This window comes from Cetorhinus maximus, chromosome 4, assembly GCF_964194155.1.
Source record: "Cetorhinus maximus chromosome 4, sCetMax3.hap1.1, whole genome shotgun sequence".
NCBI lineage: Eukaryota > Metazoa > Chordata > Chondrichthyes > Lamniformes > Cetorhinidae > Cetorhinus > Cetorhinus maximus.
The window spans coordinates 2,329,152-2,353,153 of record NC_135882.1 but is presented as its reverse complement, the minus strand read 5'-3'; the positions used below and the strand labels follow the sequence as shown (position 1 = coordinate 2,353,153).

The following is a 24,002-nucleotide window of genomic DNA, read 5'->3' as shown; positions in this document are numbered from 1 at the left end:
AAACCCTCAAAAAAATTTCTCCTCATCTCTATCCTAAAAGGGAAACCCCTAATTTTAAAAGTGCCCCCTAGTTCTGGACTCATCCACAAAAGGAAACATCCTTTCCACATCCACTTTGTCAAGGCCATTCAGAGTCTTGTAAACTTCAATCAAATCACCTCTCACTCTTCTAAACTCCAGTGGAAACAAGCCCGGCCTGTCCAACCTTTCCTCATAATATAATATTTGTATTTCTTGAATATTTCCGTAAGAAACATGACACTTCGACCAATGTACACTACAGCCAACCACCACAAATAACTTAGCAACGATTATAGAGTACAGCACGCAAGTATACCACAAAGCACATAGCACTAATCCAGAGTTACATTCCCAGAGTAAAGCTATTGTACCATCTCAAAGGATAAGATAAACATGTCAAACAAAATAAACCCCATTTACAAGAAAATTCACGAGTTCAGTCTCCACAAGTCTAAATGTTACACCACTATACTGATCTGCTTCAGTTAACTATAGAATCTCAACCTATATCCCACAAAATTAATTTCAATTTTATATGTTTTATTTAATCTATCATCTTTATGTTCCATTGACACCCAAAAGTGCAAAATGAAATCCACCTAAATGGAAACAGTTTTACTAAGTTTGCAATAGTGCTACACAGAACAGCTCAGAAAGGGGCCTCTTGGCCCAACCACTTCATGCCAGCCAATATTTATCCTCCACACAAACCTCCTCTTTACTCTTGTCTCTACTTTTCCAGCTTCCTCATGAGGTTAGAAGCCTTGGATTAATGGAAATCAAAGCAAAAAACAAAGGCCAGCAAGAATGTTGAGGGGAATATAACTGCAGCAAAGTGAGGCAGTGCAGAATGCCCCAAATATCCTTGGAGATTTTAGAAATCTGTAGCACTTCAAGGAAAATAACTGTCACAAATCCAACTAAAATTCAGTAGCATTAGAAGGGGATTGTATGCACCAACTTTGCAGGTTTGGTGATCTCAACACAGTAAACATTTCAAAAATGCTCAATTCAGCGGCTTGGATTTTGCAGTCAGCACATTGCTATTCTTGAAGAAAGCTGTTCAGAGATCTCTCGATCTCTGTGCTGTACATTTCCCCTTTCCTGGTATCAGTTTAAATCTGGCACATCAAGGGGATCTCAGGAACCCAGCAATAATAATAAACAGCCAATCACACTTAAATATTCTCAACGACAGCAAACCAGGAAGTAAAATGCACTGAATTTTTTTTACCTTTAATTAAAAATTTTACAGACAGGGAAATAAGTTTGGGGGTTAAGGTAGCAGAAATATTTTTGATATTTCAAATTATCTGAATTTATCATAATGAAGAAATTGATATGCAACAAATATCAAATAACTAAGGGCTAGTGGGGCTGGTCAACAGTAACTCTGAGCTTAGCATGCCATTGTAAAACCAAATACAACTCATTCAACAAGGTGCAACTTTTTCAAGCATTTTTAAATTGGGACTAAAGAGTAAAAGGGCAAATTTTTATAATTTCAGTGCTTACTAATTGATGGCAGTCTGTGGGGACTTCAACAGTGCAGCCTATGGAAAAGCACAGAATCATTAACAGCGACTTCTGGATCTCCACATTTAACTGCACACATGCAGACTCGAGATGTTGCTGCCAGTTTCAGGGGGATAATGACGGCAATGCTGACAATTTCACGGTCATTACTATCCCAAATTTTAGGCCAATAAATACTAAATTTCAATGCTAATATAACCTGAATTTATTTGCCCTGACGTAGTTTATGGTTTAAAATACATCACGAGATGTTATCAGAAACTTGACATTAAACGTTGAAGGAATTCTGAAGTTGCCTTTAATAATATCGCTTTGAAGAATTGCATCACCCATTCTGCCAGATTTAATCAACTCTTCTCTTTTAGCAGAGTCAGGGGATGTTTATTACAATCTGTTACCAGAAATGATCTAATCGCAGTGTTTTTGACAACGGTCTTGTGGCAAAATGTTCACTTTACAAATATTCAGACTTCACTCATGCACAGTTGTCCGAAATACTTTCTCTCTGGACTCAAATCCCCTTTTCACAACAGAATGGATCCCGAGAAGCCATCCTTTCCATCTCGCTCAGTTTTCTCCATCTTTTCGCCAGTTGCCACTCCTGCAGACACCATGCAAGTGACAATGTTGTCTGATTATCTGGCCACTGAGGGCTCAACAGCCAATAAAATGAGTGCTCTCATCTGATAATATATTCATGACTGGCTTTTCTGCTCCGTAAACCAGGGTCCTGAATCAACTATAGCACCCCAAGTAAACTTGGCCAATTTACCTCATTCTGGGAAAATAAGATGGGGATATTTTGGTCTGCACAGTTTAAAGGTCACATTCCAAATTGTCTGTATCCTCTAAGATATCAAAGAATTCTCAACGCCATTTCTTAAAATCAGTTTGCTTTCACACAGGACAAATCAACTGACAAAGCAACAATTGCTGAATTCAATACATTTTGAATCACTTACCTACAACCATCAATGTAAATTCGAATCCCCTTTTCACAGACTTTCTGTACACTTGATTAGGGAGGTTTGCAAAACCCACATATCCTTCAAGATTCTTTTGTTGCTGTAACAGACCAACAGCATTTAGTGTCTAGACTAGAAAGTCAATAAACTTATAGCACTGACAACGGGAAAGAATATACTAGACAGCAGAACAGTGATGCAACTTAAATCCACAATTCATATATAGAAAACTTCCTAACTGTAATCTTATCACAAGTACCAAGGAAGCTAGACACTGGTCATCATGTACAGAAGTATTAAAAACCAGCATGTAGCTTCAGATACTTACCGCTGTGTTGTGAAAGTTGAAAACCCACAGGTCCAGCATTTCAGATGGTAATGAAACATCCACATGGCACAGCGAGAGGAATTCAAAGCAGGATGGGATTGTAAAAACCCGCAGCATCCAGCAGAGCATGTAAAGAAAATGAGGATCAAAAAGTTAGAATTCAAATATAACCACATTGCCTATTTAGTTTTTAAAAAATAATGCATTGCAAATCATTTGCAAAGGCAATCACTGAGTAATCCCGAACCCTGCCCAAATCATACTTTTAAAAAAGTACTAAGCATTAATCAATGATAATTTGAATCACTAAGTTACAGCATGAATTAATTAAAGAGTTAAACATTAATAATGTTCATCCCCTTCTCCACTACCTGCTGCCATCTCCTACAATATTTACAAATCAGGATACCCAAACCATATCCCCCAACCCTTCAATCAGAGGTCATAAATAGTCCTTCACCCCAAAAGATATCATGGGCTCTGGATTTCTTATTACTCTTTCATGGGATGTGGGTATTGCTGGCAAGGCCAGAATTTGTTGTCCATCCCTAACTGCCCTTGAACTTGAGAGGCCAACTGCTGTGGGTCTGGGGTCACATGTAGGCCAGACCAGGTAAGGACGGCAGGTTTCCTTCCCTAAAGGACAATAGTGAACCAGATGGGTTTTTATGACAATCGATGACATTCACCATTACTGAGACCAGCTTTTCAATTGCCGTGATGGGATTTGAACCTGTGACCTGGGACATTAGCCCGGGCCTCTAGGTTACCAGTCTAGTGACATTACCACTACACCACCATCTCCCCACCAAGTGAGATTTAGATGCAACTGTTCATAAACACAGCAAGAAGTTACTGAAGTTACATGTCAAAGAGTAGTTGCTCACAGCTTTTTAATGAACCTTTGCAGAGATTTTGCCTCATGTTTCATTTTCAGTACCGTGTACTAAATGCTTAATATAGTTACCCAACTAGTGCGCTGTCAATTCCACTTGAGTGCTCCTCAAGCCATATTACCAGAGGAAAGTTAATCAACAGTACGGCATGTAAAACCTCTTGAGGACTGCAATCACTTTTTTTTCCCCCCAAAGTAGAACCTTATTTGGGAAGTATGTGAATCTGTGCAATTTATTATTATTTCCATTTCTAGAGGAAGCCTCCAGAACATCCATGAATTTAGAAAAAAAATTCCACTTATATAATGTTTTACTACAACTCCAATGCTTCAATACATAAACCAATGAATTAGTGTTAAAATGCAATACTGTTGCTATGGAGACAAACATGAATTTGCACAACAATGAAGGAAGAAATGACCAGACAAGCTCTTTTCGCCTACTCCAGCATGATGCCACCACCAAACACATCTTCCCTTCACTCCCACCGGCAGCATTCCGTAGGGATCGTTCCCTCCGGGACACCCTGGTCCACTCCTCCAACACCCCCTACTCCTCAACCCCCACCTATGACACCTCCCCATGCCCACGCAGAAGGTGCAACACCTGCCCCTTCACTTCCTCTCTCCTCACCGTCCAAGGGCCCAAACAATCCTTTCAAGTGAAGCAGCATTTCACTTGCATTTCCCCTAACTTAGTCTACTGCATTCGTTGCTCCCAATGCAGTCTCCTCTACATTGGAGAGACCAAACGTAAACTGGGCGACCGCTTTGCAGAACACCTGTGGTCTGTCCGCAAGAAAGACCCAAACCTCCCTGTCGCTTGCCATTTCAACATTCCACCCTGCTCTCTTGCCCACATGTCTGTCCTTGGCTTGCTGCATTGTTCCAGTGAAGCCCAACGCAAACTGGAGGAACAGCACCTCATCTTCCGACTAGGCACTTTACAGCCTTCCGGACTGAATATTGAATTCAACAACTTTAGATCTTGAAATCCCTCCCCCATCCCCACCCCCTTTCCGTTTCTTCCCCCTCCCTTTTGTTTTTTCCAATAATTTATATATTTTTCTTTTCCCACCTATTTCCATTATTTTTAAATCTAAACTTGTAATGCCCTGTCAGTCTTTCCACCCCATCCCCACTAGAGCTGTACCTTGAGTGTCCTGCCATCCATTCTTAATTAGCACATTCTCTTAGATAATATCACCACCTTTAACACGTCTTTGTTCCTTTGTCTGTGACACCTTTTGGTTATCTGCTCCTATCACTGCTTGCTTGTCCCTACTACCACCGCCCCCCCCTCAACTTCTCTCCCCTCACCCCACCCCACCCCCCACCTTAGACCAGATTATATTTCACCCCTCTCCTAACTTCACTCAGTTCTGCTGAAGGGTCATGAGGACTTGAAACGTCAACTGTTTTCTTCTCCGCCGATGCTGCCAGACCTGCTGAGTTTTTCCAGGTAATTCTGTTTTTGTTTTCGATTTCCAGCATCTGCAGTAGTTTTTTGTTTTTATCTCTTTTTTTGGTGATGGTTGAAAAATGAATTTTAGTTGGGGCAGTAGGAAAACTTCTGTTACTCTTCAAAAATAATGCAGGATAGGAGAAGCCCATTATCAAATCCACCATCTGTTATGACCGATGCAGTTGGTAAAGCGGAGTTATTTAAAAAAAAAGAGGGAAACTTTAAACAACTGTCAGAACCTATTTTAAATGTTATGTTTGAGATGCGACTCTAAGCTCAGGAATCAGACCACCAGTTTGAGGCTTTACATTAAACTAAATGAAACGCTTTATTAATTTACACAGGTTAAAATACATGGCTACAAATTACAATCATAACTTTTAACAAATTCTCAAACGAATCTCCATTAAGGCAACAGCAACCCATAGACTTAACCAAACACTAGGCAAAGCCTAGCGAATTCACCTTATGAATTCAAAATGAGGTTCCTTCACTTGGTTCCTGTGGAGCCAGTTGGAGGTTTGCAGCTGCTTTTTGATCTTACTTTGCCTCTGCTCTGCACACCCCAAAACTACTGAAGTTATACCTACCAGCCCCCATTGAATGTTAATTCTCATTGTATCAACAACCTCTGAACTAAACCTCTCTAACAATAAAACCCCTTTCATAGCACCAATTTTATTAGTGATATAAACATATTGCTTGGCAGCTGCTAGAAAGGTGTCAGTTTTCACCCCATTTCTTGAATGCTCTATTCAAAAAATGCGAATGCACGCTATCTCTTATATATCAAGGCTAGTACCCAAAGCACCCAGACTAGCTGGCTTTAATCCAATTAAAACAGACCCACATGACACATTCAAAATCAATTGCCATTCCATTTAATTTTCCAGCAGTGTGCGCCAGTTTTGGGACACGGGTTTAAACCGTGACGCCGCATGGCCAGGTTACTGCAGCGGTGAGGAAAACTTAAATACTTGAATAGTGTTTGAGAGGAGAAAATAGAAGTTGTTGCATTCTTGGATGTTGGACATTAATTAGCCAGACTCGCATTTACAAATCAAATGTACATTTCGAGATGCAAGTTCCTCCCACTTAGGATTTGGATACTGCACCAATAACGATAGTATACTGCTGAGCTTGGCTCACTATGTTAGTTCTGCATTTCGATTGAACGAACCAAAGGGCAGGTCAATCAGCCCAGCATCTTCACGGCTTTAGACTGACCCAAAACTAATCCTGCTGCTCTCTCCCCATCTTCCACTACTTCTCATGTTGATTCAGATTGCCCCTAGCTGAGTGGATGTCTGAGCTTCTCCCTGTGGCAAGGCTGGATCATTTAACAACTTCTGTTGTGCCAAACTTTTAAATCCATAACTTTAAAAACTTGAGTAATTAACCTGCAATACACAATGTTGTAAATTTAGACCATAGTCAGAAGTTATTGGAAACTGGAAACTGTGGAATTAAATAGTACATCATTTCAGTAAGTTTTTCATATTCCATTTACTTAAAAGACTGAGATTTCCAGATTGCTTTAAAAGTATTGCTTGCTTTAAATTAAGTTTTTTCAATCCTTAGAGTGGAGTTAAATTATCTCCCTCATCTAAAACCTATAAAGATTTCAAAATATTTAAACTTACAGCATTAATTGGAGTTCGAGAACCAAAACAGTTTCATGTGAAGTTATGCAGAGGAGGGATATTGAATTAAGCATACTATCGCTTTACTTCTGGGACCTGGTTTGAATCCATCACAGACTGAACTTCGCTTCCAGTAGTCATAAGCTCAACACAAGAATATTCTTAAACTTCACAATTATGGGCAATAAATTGGCAACTTTAGAGAGAGACCAGATGGATGCCTGATAGGAAAAACATTACACTGATAATAGAAGTTCTAATAGAAGTTTTTTTTAAAATAAGCCTGACCTATTCAGAGATTACCACCATGTTTCAGACTCCAAATTGAGCCTCCCAGCAACTTCCAGTGTTTTCAATAATGGACAAGACAAAATGCTCAGTCCATCTTATTAGGAAAACACCCCACTGATCCAAATACAACAATCTTAGATGTATTTTGCAAAGCCAAGGATTAGGGATAGTACTGAGAGTTTATCTACATAAAACCATGCAGATTACAGTATAGAGACAAACTGGAAAAATACTGCAGTGTCCAACAGCAACAATACTAAGCAATACCAAAATTCTTGGGCCCTGTTCACTTTGGACTACCCTAACAACTAGGCTACTGACTTTCAGCATTACCTGGAGTCCAGTGAGGAGGATTGAATCCTGGCTGACAGTGCCCTCGTGCACTGCAGATCTTGTTAATTCAGGGTTCAGATGACTTCAGTATGTTCATTTTCTTCCCAAATTCCATCACTAGTCTGCCACTTTACAGCGAACTCAACAAAGACTGTAACCTTCTCCTCCATCTCCAAGGACAGAATCAAGAACTATTGGTTAAACTCATGAGCACAGATGTGAGGCCTCACTATACAGATAGTGATTAGGAAGGCAAATAGAATGCTGGCATTTATATTCCATTTCCCTTACAATAAAAGCAGGCAAGTGTTGGTACAATTGTACAACAGTGTATAATTTTGGTGATCTTACTTGAGAGAGGATATAATTGCATTAACAGTTCAGAGAAGGTTCACTTGACTCATTCCTAGGATGCAGGTCTTATCTTATGAAGAAAGATTGAGCAAGTTGGACCTATATCCATTTGAGTTTAGAAGAATAAGAGGTCATCTTAATGAAAAATAAGATCCTGAGGAGACTGGAGAGGGTGGATACCGGGAGGGTATTTCCTCTTGTGGGGAGACTAGAACTAGGGGAAACAGTTTAAGATGTCCCCCTTTTAAAATGGAGATGAAGAGAATTTATTTCTATGGGGCATTTGTATGTGGAATTCTCTCTCCGGGGGCAGTGGAGGCTGGGTTATTGAAGTTATTCAAGGCAGAGATAGACAGATTCTTGATGGACGAGGGAGTCAAGGGTTATGGGGGCAGAGAGGAAAGTGGAGTTGAGACCAGATCAACCATGATCTTACTGAATGGTAGTGCAGGCTCAAAGGGCCAAATGGCCTACTCCTGCTCCTATGAATCAGGAGCTCCATACAAGAAGCACATCTAGCCAACAGTATAATGCCATCATTCTCATGAGTGGGGCATGGATGCACGCCATATCCAAGGAAGGAAGGACTTGCATTTCTATAGCACCCTTCATGACAACAGGATGCCCCAAAACACTTCACAGCCTGTTAAGTACTTCTGAAGTGTAGTCACTGTTGTAATGTAGGAGCTGCGGCTGCCAATGGGCACACAGCAAGCTCCCACCAACAGTAATGTGATGATCACCACAAAAACAGATGATCTGGTTATGTTTGAGGGATAAATATTGGCCAGGACACAAGGGAGAACTTTTCTGCTCTTTTTCAGAATAGTGCTATGGGATCTCCCCCAAGAAAGGGCAAACGCTGCCTCAATTTAACATCCCATCCAAAAAAAAGCACCTCCAATAGTACAGCACTCCCTCAACTCAGCACTGGAATGTCAGCATGGATTTTTGGAAATGGAATATAAATGCCATGTTCCGGAATCCACAGCCTTCTGACTCAGGAAGTGAGCGCGGGATCAACTAAGCCACGATTGACAAAGAAAACAATGTTCTGCTAGTTGCAGGAGTGCAGCTTCAGCAGCAGCTCCGTATTTGTCTATCTGATAATAGGAATGATGAAAGCAAGATAGACAGCAAGTTCCGGACATTCATGAGCTCCAATAATGGTCTCCAGGTAATGCCGTAATCAGCTGTCATCATCAGTATATAATGTAGATCCATATTCAGCATGGTGGAAGGACCTGCACAAAGCACATCGTGCTGTGCCCGCCATCTTGATTTTCTAGGCATCCAAATCCAAAGTTATTACTAGGCTCATTTGTCACCAGCTGCTTAACCCTTGTCATCAAATGGCTTTAGCATGGCTGACTCCCTCTAAATATCCTGCACATCTCAACATACATGAACCCTCGGGAATGAACCAGACAGAAAGAACACATTGTACCTTTTTCAACTCAACAAAATAGGCGGCAGCCATTCCCTGGTTCATTCCCAAGGCAATGCCTCGACTAGAGTCAACCTGTCTGGTTTCAATTTAAACAAAGCTTGGCAGTTAACTGTCAGTTAACAGTTAACTGGTGTATTCTCCATGGCAATACCTCTACCAGAGTCCACTTGCCAATCAATCAGCACTCTCTTCTCATGAAGTATAAACTGTGGTGTTCTTACGAATTGTCCCGATGAGTGGAAGACACAAAGCTTCAACATGTCTTTTTCAGTGACACTAGATTAAAAATACTTCAAGCTATATGCTGGCAACAATCAGTGCCAACACTATGCTCGAAACGGATGAAGATTGATTGAACAAAGTATTTTTCAGGTAAAATTATAAAATTTTAGGATTGATGCACTTACTTTGTTTTAAAGTTTACCATGCCACAGGATTTACTGCAAAACTTCACACGTTATCTATATTAGAAACCTTGCAGATGATCTTCCTATCCTCAAACGTTCCTTTCTGCTGTCGTGATTTTTAATCACACTTTGCAGTCAACATTTCCCAGTTTTGCTATGCCACCTGCCACAATTTCTTGCTACTGCCACTAGGTGGCTCAATAAAGTCTCTCTCCCAACTCTTTGCCCATCTTGTATATAAAATGTTTATCAGCCATAGATAATGTCAAATAATTTACTAGTGCTGAACTAAACCTTATGGCATTGGAGCTCACCTCGCACAATTTGAATCCAACCCAGAAATTTTTGCTGAAAATAAAACCCAACATTCATTTAGGTAACGATTATAGTAGCAGCTTTGGTCTGGTGTAATCTTCGTTCTTGCGACTTTAAGCGATTTGCAAACTGGGATGCCATGTAGGTATTTTTTAAAATAAAGCCTGCATTTAAAAAGTTGACTGATTTGCTGCAAACTATCACAGCAACTGTGCCAGGATACTTCAATATCCAACTGCGATCCACATATCCATGCCCAAGAAATGGACAGCATCAAAAGATTCTCTGTAAATTCACAGTTAATGTGACAAAAAGAACTAGCTGAAATCCTAACTGCCTGAACACACTTCTTTAACTCATTTATTACATGCTCTACATACATGCCAACTCCAAAACATTTATAATGTGTCTTAAAACCAAAACTGACATTTCCCATCACTAACAGAACATGGCCTAATTTCTAGAATAAAGATACAGGAAGTGAATCTGCCAAGTATCAGCATTTTGAGGGCATGGGAAAACTCAAAACATCATTAAGCTGGGCTGACAGACATGACCTATGATACCTTCACAGATCACGACTGAAGCAGTACAAGAACTATTTACACAAGACAGGCCTCCATACTTACACCAAAATTTGACTAAGATTTGGTCCAGCTGCATTTTACATGTTAATATTCTGCAAGTTGTTGCCTGGAAAGTGCTCCTCATAAACAGGGACTCAAATATACAAGCACTGAACTCCAAGGCGTGTAGAACATGCATCAGTCTATGGAAAGTGTCTGAAGCACTCCCACCCAATGGATTGAAGGACTTGCAAATCTTTGCCAAATGTCAGAATGCTTTGCTGTTTCCAATATCTGCTTGCTACAAATTGGGCTCCAATCCCAGAATTAACCCAGCTCTGTTCTCATTACACTTCTAGCTGGTCATTTTCCAACAGTACACAATCAGTCTCTGGAGAAATGTTGTAGTCATGGTTCTAACAGTTAGACAGCACTAGCTCCATGTTTAACTATTAGGTGGAGGGGAAACAGGAGAAGTAGGGAGGGGTGAAGGACTTGGGGCTGAGGGTGGAGGGAGGCAAGAAAGAGAAGCAAGAAAAAAAGATAGGGGTAGAAAGCAAACCAGCCAGAGAAGTCAAGTCACACTGGCCCTAAACAGAACAGAAGCCCTGGATCACGACTCAGCAGGCCAGCCTTCATTAAGGAATGTGGGAGAGAACACTGGGAGAACTTCCCCTCCTTCTCTTCCAATAGTATCATTGTAGCTTTAACACAAACCTCATTTTAATGTCTTTTCTGAAAGATGGTTTCTCCGACAGTGCAGCACTCCCTCATTACTCTAATGAACTGGCAGCTTAGATAAAACGATCAAGCCACTGGAGTGAACTTAAACCCACAACCTGACAATGTGGCCAACAAGCCACAACTAGCACTTAGGCCTTAATGCTCCCTTGTCCTGCAGCATGTTCCTTTTAAAGCCGCAATCACCTCTATTCCGAGCTGAAACTGTGCCCTGTCACTGTCCCATCTAGAATCCTTTCTGGACAAAGTCACTTTGCTTACCCCTGCTGCAAATCTGACATCCTCTGCTGGCTCAAATTTCCTAACCTGGTCTCTGGAGGGCCAACCCAATTCATTCTCCTCCATGCTCACATCACAGCCTCTGCCCTTTGTTCATCTTATCCTAATCTCCTAATCATTCCCTCTGATGTCTTCCCTTATCAGTAAAGGCTTTCAGTCATGTTGATGTATATGTGTGTATTGGCCATTTTCTATGCCCAGATTTCCTGATTTTACTGCCACTGACCTCATGGTCAAAAGCTTAAAAACATCTCAAACAAGTTTCTGTTTTTTTTTTATTCATTCATGGGAAGTGGGCTTCGCTGGCTGGGCCAGCATTTATTGCCCATCCCTGGTTACCCCTGAGGTGGTGGTGGTGAGCTGCTTTCTTGAATCACTGCAGTCCATGTGGTGTAGGTACACCCACAGTGCTGTTAGGAAGGGAGTTCCAGGATTTTGACCCAGTGACAGTGAAGGAACGGTGATATATTTCCAAGTCAGGATGGTGTGCGGCTTGGGAGAGGAACTTCCAGGTGGTGGTGTTTCCAGAGTTGTGACGGTTAGATCATTGAAAGTATTTAAAGAGGAGATAGATAGATTTTTGAAATATTGGGGAGGTTGAGGGCTATGAGGAACTAGCATGAAAGAAGAGTTGAGGCCTGGGGCAGATCTTATGAATGGCAGGGCAGGCTTGAGGCCTACTCCTGCTCCAATTCTTAGGTTCCTATCTGCTACCCTTGTCCTTCTAGATGGTAGATGTCTTGCCCTTAGAAGGTGCTGTTGAAGGAGCCTTGGTGTATTCCTGCAGTGCACCTTGTAGATGGTATATACCGCTGCTACTGTGCATCGGTGGCTACGCTATTAATGCCCTGCATCCATTTTCCATCCTCTTGGTTCACTTGTCAAGTTAAAAAAACACTAATCTTCCCCCTGATTTTTTTTGTCAATTACCATACATGTGTGTCCTCTGATTGCTAACATTCATGTCAGCAGAAACTGCTTTTCACTATTACTATATAAAATTTTACACACCTCCATGAAATCGTTTCTTAACTACTGCTTCAAGGTGAACAACCAAAGCTTCTCTCGTCTCTACTTAACTGAAGTCGCTTAACCATGGTACCATTCTAATAAGTCTCCTCTGCACCCTCTTCATGATCTTGGCCTCCTTCTTTAAGAACAGGACACAAAACTCTCTTCCCAGAAAGTGGTGGAGGCAGAGTTGTTGAATATTTTTAAGGGAGAGTTAGATGGATTCTTGACAAGGAAGGACAGTGGGTAAGAAGGAAAGTGGTGTTGAGACCGCAATCATATCAGCCATGATCTTATTGAAAGGTAGAGCAGGCTCAAGGAGTTGAATGGCTGACTCCTCCTAATGTGTATGTTCATAATACCAAATACTCCAGCAAAGATCTAAACATTGATTTATAAAGATTTAGCATAAGCATCTAGTTATTTGCTCCAAATTATGACAAAGTAGTGCTCCAGGTTATAGAAATTACATAGATTAAATAGGCTAGAACACCAACTTTACTCTAGGATAGCTTCTAAAGCTTTTCTTAATCCCAAGAACTAGGCACATAGAGACGATTATGAAACGGAAGACTACAGTTCAAACTATCAGCTCCAATACTGTGAAGACAAATTGCGAACGCTGGAAATCAAATTGACAAATTGCTGGAGAGACACAATCTGTCCATTGGTGTTTGAAGAGAGACCAGGCAGACTGCTTTGACTGAAATTCATTTCCTCAGACACTGAAGGAGCTGCTTTAGGGGTCTCTGGCATTTTTTGTTTTTATAATATGCCACTTGTTAGATTTGCAGTTTTTCGATTCAACTTCAATTGCCTTTGTGGTGTAATTATATCACTTGACTGGAATGATAATGCAAAGGCCTTTTGATTCAAATGCCACGTGACTATTAAATTCAGAGGTATTTTGATAAAGAATCTACACTATGTAATCAGAGGTTTGTTTCACGAGAAGATACTTCCAACAGGATTCAGATTACTCCACAGTTCGTTGCCAGGTGTAACGTAACATGTAAACACAGCACCATGTTAAATGTGAAGTTAACCAATTTGGGAGAGATTCAGAATCCTAGCAGAGCACCAGGGTCACAACATAATTCTAGTGTAAACGTTGCAAGCTTTGTTGAAAAGCAATTTGCAGGAGTGATGAAAATCCCATGCAGTGCAATGTTGTTATCTAATAAAAAGTACATATTTCATGAAAAAATGATAAATAATTTGAATAATGCCCACATCCCTCTTAACAGAAATCAAGTTATTTATAGAAAAAGACCTCAAAACTCCAACATCCACTGAAGTCAGACAGATGCCCTCCAACACCAAGCAGATACAAAGTTTGATACAGGCTCTATATAAAACTCTAAATGCTCATTTCTCACAAGGGAGGAAGGAAGATTGTTTTTAAATAACTATTACATTTAGTTTACAAAGTAGTTGCCTGTATAGTTATCTTAAAAGGAAGCCTTTTCTGCAGGATGCTTTCACAATTCCAAGTGAGGCTGCCTCTTATAAGCTTTTTACACACATCATCAGTGTTTTTGTTTCAAAGCTCCTCAAACAGGACATCATGAGTGGGAACAGCGAGCTGTGGGTCATACTGCTACTCCCATCACTGAACAAAATGACATGGACATTGTGAACTCTACATAAACGGTACATGTCTATAACTGAGTGAGACATCAGTGATAAATGCACCACTCATCAATTTCATAGCATTAGGATTCTGTCCAACTCAACAAACTACATTTCTGTTTTCAGTTGGAAAATTTTAATGTATTTTAGGATGACATTTAGACTCCTTGGGATTTTCCTGGCTCTAAATAGCTAGTCAATGCAAGAATTCAAAGTACACAACAGCCAGTTAAGATCAGCTTTCAACTTCCTCAATGGATTCCTGGGGGAATGTGATACTCAGGCATTGAAACATGCAAACATCTAGGGTTGACCAGTCAGCTGTGGTTATGATGAGGCTTCAACTGACCACAGCCTCTGGGATAGAAAGGGGAATGGGGGTCAGGGCTGGCAGAGGAAGTAACTCAGCCACTGCTTCTGCTCCTTATTCTGCAGACAAATACTTGAGGCCAAAAATATTACCATAATAATTGCTTATCTTTTCCAAAAATTGCTAATCACCTTTCCCATCACATCAAAGTCCAACCAATCCTCCAAAGTATACCAGCATGACCAAGTTCAGGTTTACATGGCAATGACCACCTTCAAGATTAAAGAGCCTGCTGGCACTCAGCTGCTTGAAGACAGTAGAAGTTAAATTGCACAACTTTCTTGTTCAGCTGTTATTTCTATATATATGTTTGAAATGTCCCTGTTGGACCTCTCCAGCAAGAGGAGGTTCTTAGCTCTGTCTAGACTTTGGCATCAATGCAAACAAAAGTGAAAGACCCAAAACAATCCATGACACGAACTAACCACTGGATGTCTCAGCTTCAGTTAATCATCTTTCTAACCTTATTAAAAGAAAACTGAAGAAGCTATTACCAGAGATCAAAACTTTTGCAAGCAAGAGAAACAAGGTTTAAAGCTGAAAACATGCTCCAGATACCATATGCATTATCCAAAAGTAGTAAATTTAAAAGATCAGAAGATAATCATTAAGGTCATTTGGCTCATTGCAATTCATCTACCTAGAGATCCTGAAGTCCTCCCATTTTAGTATCCAGCTGTTTCTTATAGGATTCCAGGAGTTTTAGTTTCCATAGCTTTGCCTGAAGAGCAATTTCTTTTGACCACTGTATGCAAAGAATCCTAGGACATCAGTGCTCAATGTACCGTTTACCAACTTCAACCTGCAGTTCCTTACCGACTCTCAGAAATTAAACTAGTCTTCTGATATTTTTCCACTTCCATAATCTGTACATCTCCGAGATCATTTTTCAAAGCTAAAAAGCCATAAGTCTGCAGTCCTTCCTCATAATGATCAGCCTTTGGTGTCTGCTGGAGAGGAGTGCTTCAGCCTTTTCAAAGAGTGACTGGGTAGAGGTTTTTAAAATTATGAAACAGTTTGACTGTGAAAATGTTTCCACTTGTGCAGAGACCAGAACAAGAGATTATAAATAAGATAGTCATTAATAAATCCAATAAGGAATTCAGGAAAAACCTCTTTACCCAGAGGGTGGTGAGAATGTGGAACTTGCTCCCACAGGAAGTGGTTGAGATGAATAGTATAGATGTATTTATGGGGAAGCTGGATAAACATGAGGGAAAAAGGAATAGAAGGATATACTGATAGGGTGAGATGAAGAGGGGGTGGGAGGAGGCTCATTTGCACCATAAATACTGGGATTGATCTGTTGGGCTAAATGGCCTTTTCCTGTGCAATTGTTAGATAACAGATATGCTAAATAATACATTAATTTTTTTTTAAGTAATGTAAAATTGGTTGAGGTGCAAATTAGTGAGCAGGAATATATCATGGAGGGAGGCAGTAAGCAGGGATGCTATCTTTTATATGGAGACCCCACTTATTAATAATTAAGATTAACTGGTTCACAAGGCTTTAACACCTATTCTACAGACCAACCAACGTTTAAGGCCAAAGATATCTCAACACTTGCTCATCTCTGCGAAGGCGGATAACTGAAATAGCTCATAAAAACATTTTCCATCATATCTATGTCCAAAGATAAGTCACAGATAAGCAAACATTGGTGAAGGAGGTATGTACCGGCTGCACAGACATGGTGGCTTGAACAATATTCATTGGCTCAATAAAAAATGCCCTTTCAAAACGTGATATGCAATTCAAAATCTATATCTATTTAAGAGCTTTCGTGGGAGCTTGAGTAGATTAACATTCTGTATATCTCAGAACTTGGTACACAGTGGAAACTAGTTTGTCAATTTTAAAACGGATCAAAATATTGAAACTTCTAAGGTCAGAAATTTCCCATCAGCAGGTCTGTCTTAAAACAAGATTCAACATCACATACCCCATGTTTGATAACCTGTCTGCACTGAATCGGCTGGGGTTAAGTCATGGGTACAATAATCAGCTTAAAATGACCTTGTGGGGATTGGAGAATGAGGGCTCTCACTTCTGATTGCTATTCAATGGCCACTGCTGTCCTTGATGATAACGTGCACAATTGACAAGATTAGGCTCAAGGACTGAGTGAAATGCGTTTCCCAACTCAGGTTCTAGTACACATGAACCCAGAACACAATGTCCACAGTTCGGCAGACTGGAGCTGCATTCGGCAGTCATAAGCTTAGCTAGAATGGAAGCAACTGTCACACTGATGCCACACTCCAATGTTGGGTCTTGGAAGATGAGGATTGAGTATTATTCTGCACAATGCTCATTCATTCTACGTCAACAGGAAACACCCTATATTGTCACTGGCTGCTTCCTGCAGAAATTCAATTGCTCAGCAACATCTTCACGTGACTACAAGACTTCACAAAAAATCATAAACACGTGATTTTGAAAGGAAATTGGATAGGCACTTGAAGGAAGTTAACTCGCAGGGCTATGGGGTAGAGCAGGGTAAAGGGACTGACTAGTATGCTTTGTAAAGAACCAACATAGGCTTGGTGGGCCAAATGGCTTCTTTCTGCACCGTAAATGACTGACATCTGTCAGACAATTGTCCTGTATGGTGCCAATCTATTATTCTCTACAGCAGCCATCCTTATGGAGAGTGGCCGTCTACATAGTGCTACATTTTTAATAATTCCCTTCCACCTCCATCTCTGTGACTCAAGGCTCTGTAGGGGCCACTCAAACTTCATTTCAGCAGGAACTTTCACATATCAGAATAAACACAAATTAAATCAAATTCAAAAATGTAACTTACTGTAGCATACAAAACATCTGCTTATCAACCATTCCCTCCTTACTACCCCTCCCCCTCCTCATTGTGGAATGAAATCCAAAAGCTTTCAGAATTTCAAAGTGAATTCAAATTGCTCCGAGTCACCCAAGAGACAAATCTGTTCCTTAACTTGTCACTCTCATCTTAAAGGCTCGTACACCATTTGCCTTCCCTTGTATCAATGCCCAGTTCAACAAATATTCAATATGATGCACAAAGGAGAAACAAACGCTCACCCTCCAATCGCTTTGTGATATACAAGAGATTTTTAACCAGACTAAATGGCACATCACAGTCGATTTTCATTTCAATCTGGTCTCAGCAATGAGCCTCAAACTAGTTTGTGGTCATATGCTTTAGAGCTGATAAGAGAATCAACACAATTGTGGCAACTCATGCAAAATGGAGCAGTATGGAAAATAGAATCAAGATGTGCTTGATTTAGGCAGACTTCGAACTTTATCATGGCCAAACGATGCCGATGCAAACCCCTGCTTTAACCAAACTGGAAGTATGTCAGACTGGCACTGAGCAACAGAAAGAAAACATTTCACCTGCCATGCTGGTTATTCTGCCAGATTGCAAAATATAAACCAAAACCCGTTAGCTTTTATAATTCAAGGTGACTGCAATTTTTAAAAAATTCCTAACAATCAATGGGAAATTTTCACTATTTCCCCAGATAATCAATCCTAATTGCAGCAATTCAGAGAGGCTATTGATCATATTTTACTGTACTAGATCCATTTATTCCAGTTTTTTGCCACAGAAGAGGCTCCCATGTGGCTCATGATGAAAACTACTACAAACCGAAGTCACACTTTGGTTTCATGTGTGGCCTGCTAGCCCATCAAAAACACACAATTTGCATTTATATAGTGCCTTTATTGTTAAATTCAACTTTGCCCAGTTCTGTTACACAATGCCTCATTAGCTTAACTAAAGTAACAAGTCAATGTATGTGTTACTTCCCATCTAGTGTCAGTTATATACCAAGTTTACATATATGGATAAAGACTTTCAGCACATATCTTAGATAATATCACCACCGTCAACACCTCTTTGTCCTTTTGTCTATGACATCTTTTGGCAATCTCCACCTATCACTGGCCCTCTATCCAGCTCTACCTGTCCCCCCCCGCCACTCACCCCCACCGTTAAACCAGCTTATATTTCACCTCTTTTCTATTTTTCCTTAGTTCTGTTGAAGAGTCATACGGACTCGAAACGTTAACTGTGTTCCTCTCCGCAGATGCTGTCAGGCCTGCTGAGTTTTTCCAGATATTTTTGTTTTGGCTTTCAGTACAAATACTGCAGTCAACATTTCCAATTCACGAGGTCGCGAGCTCAAGGCCCACTCTTGGACATGAGCCATAATACACCCCGATACCAAGAGCGTGCTGCCTTTACACAACATTAGACTCGGGTACCTCCCCACTGTTCACATGTAGACATTATTCAAGAGTAGGGAAGTAACTCACCTAGTGCCCTGGCCAACATATTTCTCTCCATCACCAAAGGCAGATGACCTGGTCATTCACCTTGCTGTTATCTGCTGCATCTTGAAGTGCAGTAAAATACGCTCTTCTTTTAACTTCAATAATCACTGACAGTCAGAAGCGAGGAATCTGGATTAACATCAGCTTACCAGGGTAGTCCTTGCTCTAACAAACAAGATGCCCAAAATGCAAATGCTGCATTCCCCAACAGAGATATTATTCGCTCTGTTTGCCCCAGTTTTTGTTTTAACAAGCATTTCAGATAGTGGAACCTGCAGCAAGAAATGAATTCCAAACTGAATCATGTTAATGAGAAGGAACCTCAGCAGGCTAGATGCTACTCAAAGTAGAGAGAAACCAGCTTTGGAGAGCTTATTTAAGCCAATTCAAGTGTTGAGACTTTTAAATCTCACAACAATTGATTGTACAAGATGCAACAGACGAGCAGAAAAATAAAATACTTCGCAAAGACAATGCAGCAACTGAACTGCTGGTCCACAAGACATCACTCGCGCACCTACTTCCTGTACTTCATCCTGGCCTACATGGTTTTTCTAAGAAACCTCCAAACTCAAAAAAACCTAAATTATGAGTGTTATAACTGCAGGAAGCATTTTGTCACATTCTGACATACCTCACATACATATAGCCACAGAGAAATGCTAAGCCAACCAAAACATATGGTCCCCTTCTCCTCACTTATGACCCCACCAGCCTCCGCATTCAAAGGATCATCCTCCGCCACCACCAAACACATCTTCTCTTCACCCTTCACTTCACCACCACCACCCCCCTACCCCCGGCGGCATTCCGCAGAGATCGTTCCCTCCAGGACACCCTGGTCCACTCCTCCAACACCCCCTACACCTCAACCCCCTCCCACGGCACCTAACCATGCAACCGCAGAAGGTGCAACACCTGCCCCTTTACTTCCCCCCTCCTCACCGTCCAAGGGCCCAAACACTCCTTTCAAGTGAAGCAACATTTCACTTGCACTTCCCTCAATTTAGTCTACTGCATTCGCTGCTCCCAATGCGGTTTCCTCTACATTGGAGAGACCAAACGCAGGCTGGGTGACCGCTTTGCAGAACACCTTCGGTCTGTCCGCTAGCATGAACCAGACCTCCCTGTCGCTTGCCATTTCAACACTCCACCCTGCTCTCATGCCCACATGGCCGTCCTTGGCCTGCTGCAATGTTCCAGTGAAGCTCAATGCAAACTGGAGGAACAGCACCTCATCTTCCGATTAGGCACTTTACAGCCTTCCGGACTTAACATTGAGTTCAACAACTTCAGATCATGAACTCTCTCCTCCATCTCCACCCCCATTCCGATCCCCCTTTTTCCAATAATTTATAATTTTTAAAATATATTTTTCTTTTCCCACCTATTTCCATTATTTTTAAATGTATTTCCATCCATTGTTTTACCTCCACCTTTTAAGCCTATTTCGATCCTGTCCTCCCACCCCACCCCCACTAGGGTTATCTGTCACTTGCTCGTCCTGCTTTCTACCCTTAGTTAATATCACCACTGTCAACACCCCTTTGTCCTTTCGTCCAAGACGACTTTGGCAATCCATATTTCACCTCATTTCTATATTTCCTTAGTTCTGATGAAGAGACATATGGACTTGAAACGTTAACTGTATTCCTCTCCGCAGATGCTGTCAGGCCTGCTGAGTTTTTCCAGCTATTTTTGTTTTTGTTTCAGATTTCCAGCATCCTCAGTTTTTTGCTTTTATCAAAACATATCGGCATTTGGTGAGGGTCAGAAATCTGATGATCTTGCAAACCTACACAAGTGTTCTGTCAATGTCTGTAAACTACGTGAACTGGTATCACTTCCTGTTCAATTCAACTAAAATAAAAAACCACGACCACCTGAATGGAAGTGATATACTGGCTAGCTCCACACTGAACACTAAAACACTCACTATACTCTTCTGTAAACTGTAGTCAACTGCCCAACCTTAATGCCTGCATTCTACAGTCTGTACTTATTAAATTACCAGATTTTTTGATGTTTTTGGGTGTAAAGTACAAGTTACCATGAAAAAAATAAATGCAATAATTGAAATCAATTCAATAATTGTCATAGATTGAATTGCATGTCATACAAAACAGCACTGCCGACAAACAAGAGTTTTCCCTCATTCCAAATACAATGACTAATTCATAATTAGTCAATTTTAAAACTTTCCTTTTTCAAGGCTATCATTTTGAATATTTGAATGTTCGTACCAGATACAAAAAAGGCCTAATTAAATCAACATGTGGTTGAATTAAAGCCAAAGGTTCTGGCATTTTAAGAAATCGATTATCAGTAAGTACCTATGCTGAGAATAGAATGGCATTGCAAAATAAAGTTGGCCAAAAAATGAATTATTAAACAAGTGACCTGCATCTCCTTCAAGCAGAGGCTGATGTATGAAAAAAATTCATAAAGTTCCACTCAGAGGCCAGGAAAAAAACAAGTAGCTACATTAGTATGGTAAGAGATTGCTTTGAGAGATAGGTGAACAGGAGGAAGTCATGTAGCTTGCCTCGTCTGGGTCGTTTAGCTGAGGTTTCACAGCTCTGTAGCTCTCCATCTCCACGGAAACCTGCATTTACATTACTTGAGGGGGAGGATATGGAAGAGTTTAGAAATATATTTTGTGAATTCAATTATATGGATCATCAATGCAATAAATCTAACTTTCCCCAATATATGGCATCTTTCAAGGTGATAGAAAATGCTGGTAGAGTTAAATAAGCATACAGAATCCTTGGTTTTACAAATAGAGGCAAGGAAGTTACGCTAAACCTTTATAAATTACTAGTTAGGCCTGAGCTGGAGTCGAGGGACCAATTTGAGGTTATCACACTTTAGAAAGGACAGCAAGGCCAGAAAGGACAGCAAGGCCAGAAAGGATGAAGAGATTTACTTGGTACCAGGAACGAAGGGCTTTAGTCAGATGGAGAGATTGGAGAAGCAGACATTGCTCTCCTTAGAAAAGATTAAGGGAAAATGTAATAGAAAAGCTCAAAATTATGAGGGGTTTTGATAGATTAAATAAGGAAAAACCATTTCTACTAGCAGGAGGGTCTGTAACCAGAGGACACCGATTTAAGAAATTAGCACAAGAACTAGAGGAGAGGTGGGAACTCTTATTTATGCCACAAGTTCTGAATCTGATAAACACTTGAAAAAGCATTTGTAAAGCTATGGAAAAAGTGCACGGGGAGAGAGATTAATTTCATAGCTCTTTCAAAGATCTAAGAGAGAGACATGATGAGCCAAATGACCTCCCTTCTGTGCTTCCAGATTCAATGGACAAAAAGATTCAATAGTAATCCATCCAAATTTCTGCCCCTTGATAAAATCACAAGCAATGAGAATACCAAATACTATTCAGTCCCGCCAGCACAAAAATTAACAAAGACTGAATATGCCTACTTGGTCATGGATAAATAACATATCTCCTCCCAACCATTAAGACTTTAGACATACTGTTAAGTGACTAATTCAGTCACAAATTTTCCATGGGTTAGTTATTGCATGTGAAAAAAATAAGTCTATTGATAACAAATCCTTTGTAATACTTTACAAACATCCATAAAAAATTCCGAAGCTGGTTCAGGCTTTTTTTTGTTTTGTAAAACGCTACCATATTATTTTCAAGAAACTGGGTAAATACAGGAGGGGAGAAAATGTGGGTGGGTGGGGAGTTAGTCTGTCAAAAAGCCAGCACAGACACGATGGGTCAAATGGCCCCCCCTTCCACACTCAATATCCTCCTGAACAATTTGCACAGTGGCTGTTGGATTGCAGTGTTCAGATAGAGAGCTATATATAACATTGAACTGGGAGTGAGGGAGAGGGCGAGCTGTTAAACTCAGCCCTTGGCTGGAGATTAGGGTGGGTCCCGGATCCCAGAGCCCAGAACCTGCGAGAGGCGAAGCGACTCGGCCACAAACACATGTATTCAATAGGCGGCCCGGCCCCGCACCCCCAGACTCTGCCCAGACCACCGCCCCACCCACCCACACAGCCCCCACCCCGACCCCATCCCCCGCACACCCCAGACCCCCACCCTCTGCCCAGACCCCCACACACACAGCCCCCACCCCGACCCCCTCCCCCACCCCCGTACCCCCCAGACCCCCACCCACCCACACAGCCCCCACCCCGACCCCATTCCCCCGCACACCCCAGACCCCCACCCTCTGCCCAGACCCCACCCCCTCCCCCGCACCCCCCACCACACAGCCCCCACCCCGACCCCCTCCCCCACCCCCGTACCCCCACCCTCTGCCCAGACCCCACCCCCTCCCCCGCACCCCCACACACACACAGCCCCCACCCCGACCCCCTCCCCCGCACACCCCACCCCGGCTCGCCATCCCCGCTGCCGCCTTGTCGCTCCCTCCCCGCCCCCACACAGGGTCTATCCATTGATCAATGGGCCCGACCCATCCCCGGAGCTCCAGCCATTCAAAGGCAATCGGAGACAGCAGCAGAGGGGGTGGGGGTGGGGGTGGGGGAAGGGGGAGAACACCCAGGCCCGAGGCTCGGCCGGGCCGGGCTCCGCTCCTCCCGGGGCTGGTCGGAAATCGCGGCCCAGAAGCTGACCGGGCCGCCTCCCTGTCGGCGACATCCGCGCCGCCCCGTTCCCCGGGGGGAAGCTGCCTGTGCCCGGGGTCCCGCGGCCCGGCCGCCCGCTGGCTCACTCACCCATGCCGCCGGCTGAAGCCCTGTCACAGCCCGACATTGTGCTCTACATCCCCGCCCGGCCGGCCCGCCAAACCTCGCGACAACTCCCCAGACCGAGGCGGGACCTGGCGCGATATCTCAGCCCCAGCCCCTACCCGCGGCCCGCAAAGCAGCCTGGGCATTGTAGTTGCCGCTGGCGGGTCGGCCGCTGCCGGGGCCACGTGACTCCGGAGCCAAGGGACTACAACTCCCGGCGTCCCGCGCGCCCGCCGTCCGCACCCCGCCAAATTCGGCGGACGTGCGCCTGCGCAGATTGGTTGGCGGGCCGGGGGGGGGGGTGGTGGTGGTGGTGGTGGTGGTGGGCTGGGACGCG

At 42.2% G+C, this 24,002-nt stretch overlaps 1 protein-coding gene across 4 annotated transcripts in view; it reads right to left on the bottom strand.

Annotated features, from left to right (window-relative positions):
- Positions 1–23,782, bottom strand: part of LOC144679440 (septin-7) — a 154,219-nt gene extending 130,437 nt beyond the window's left edge. Inside the window, exons 1-2 of one of the 4 annotated variants that reach the window (XM_078539820.1) lie at positions 23,651–23,782; positions 2,520–2,622 (exon numbers count right to left, since the gene is read on the bottom strand). In XM_078539820.1, coding sequence (XP_078395946.1) covers positions 2,520–2,529 — 10 coding nt within the window. In that variant the 5' untranslated portion in view covers positions 2,530–2,622; positions 23,651–23,782. Of the gene's footprint in view, positions 1–1,536; positions 1,570–2,519; positions 2,623–23,650 lie in introns of those variants that run through there. The other 3 variants (XM_078539819.1, XM_078539822.1, XM_078539821.1) reach the window with 3 other exon arrangements.
- Between the last annotated feature and the right edge of the window lie 220 nt (positions 23,783–24,002).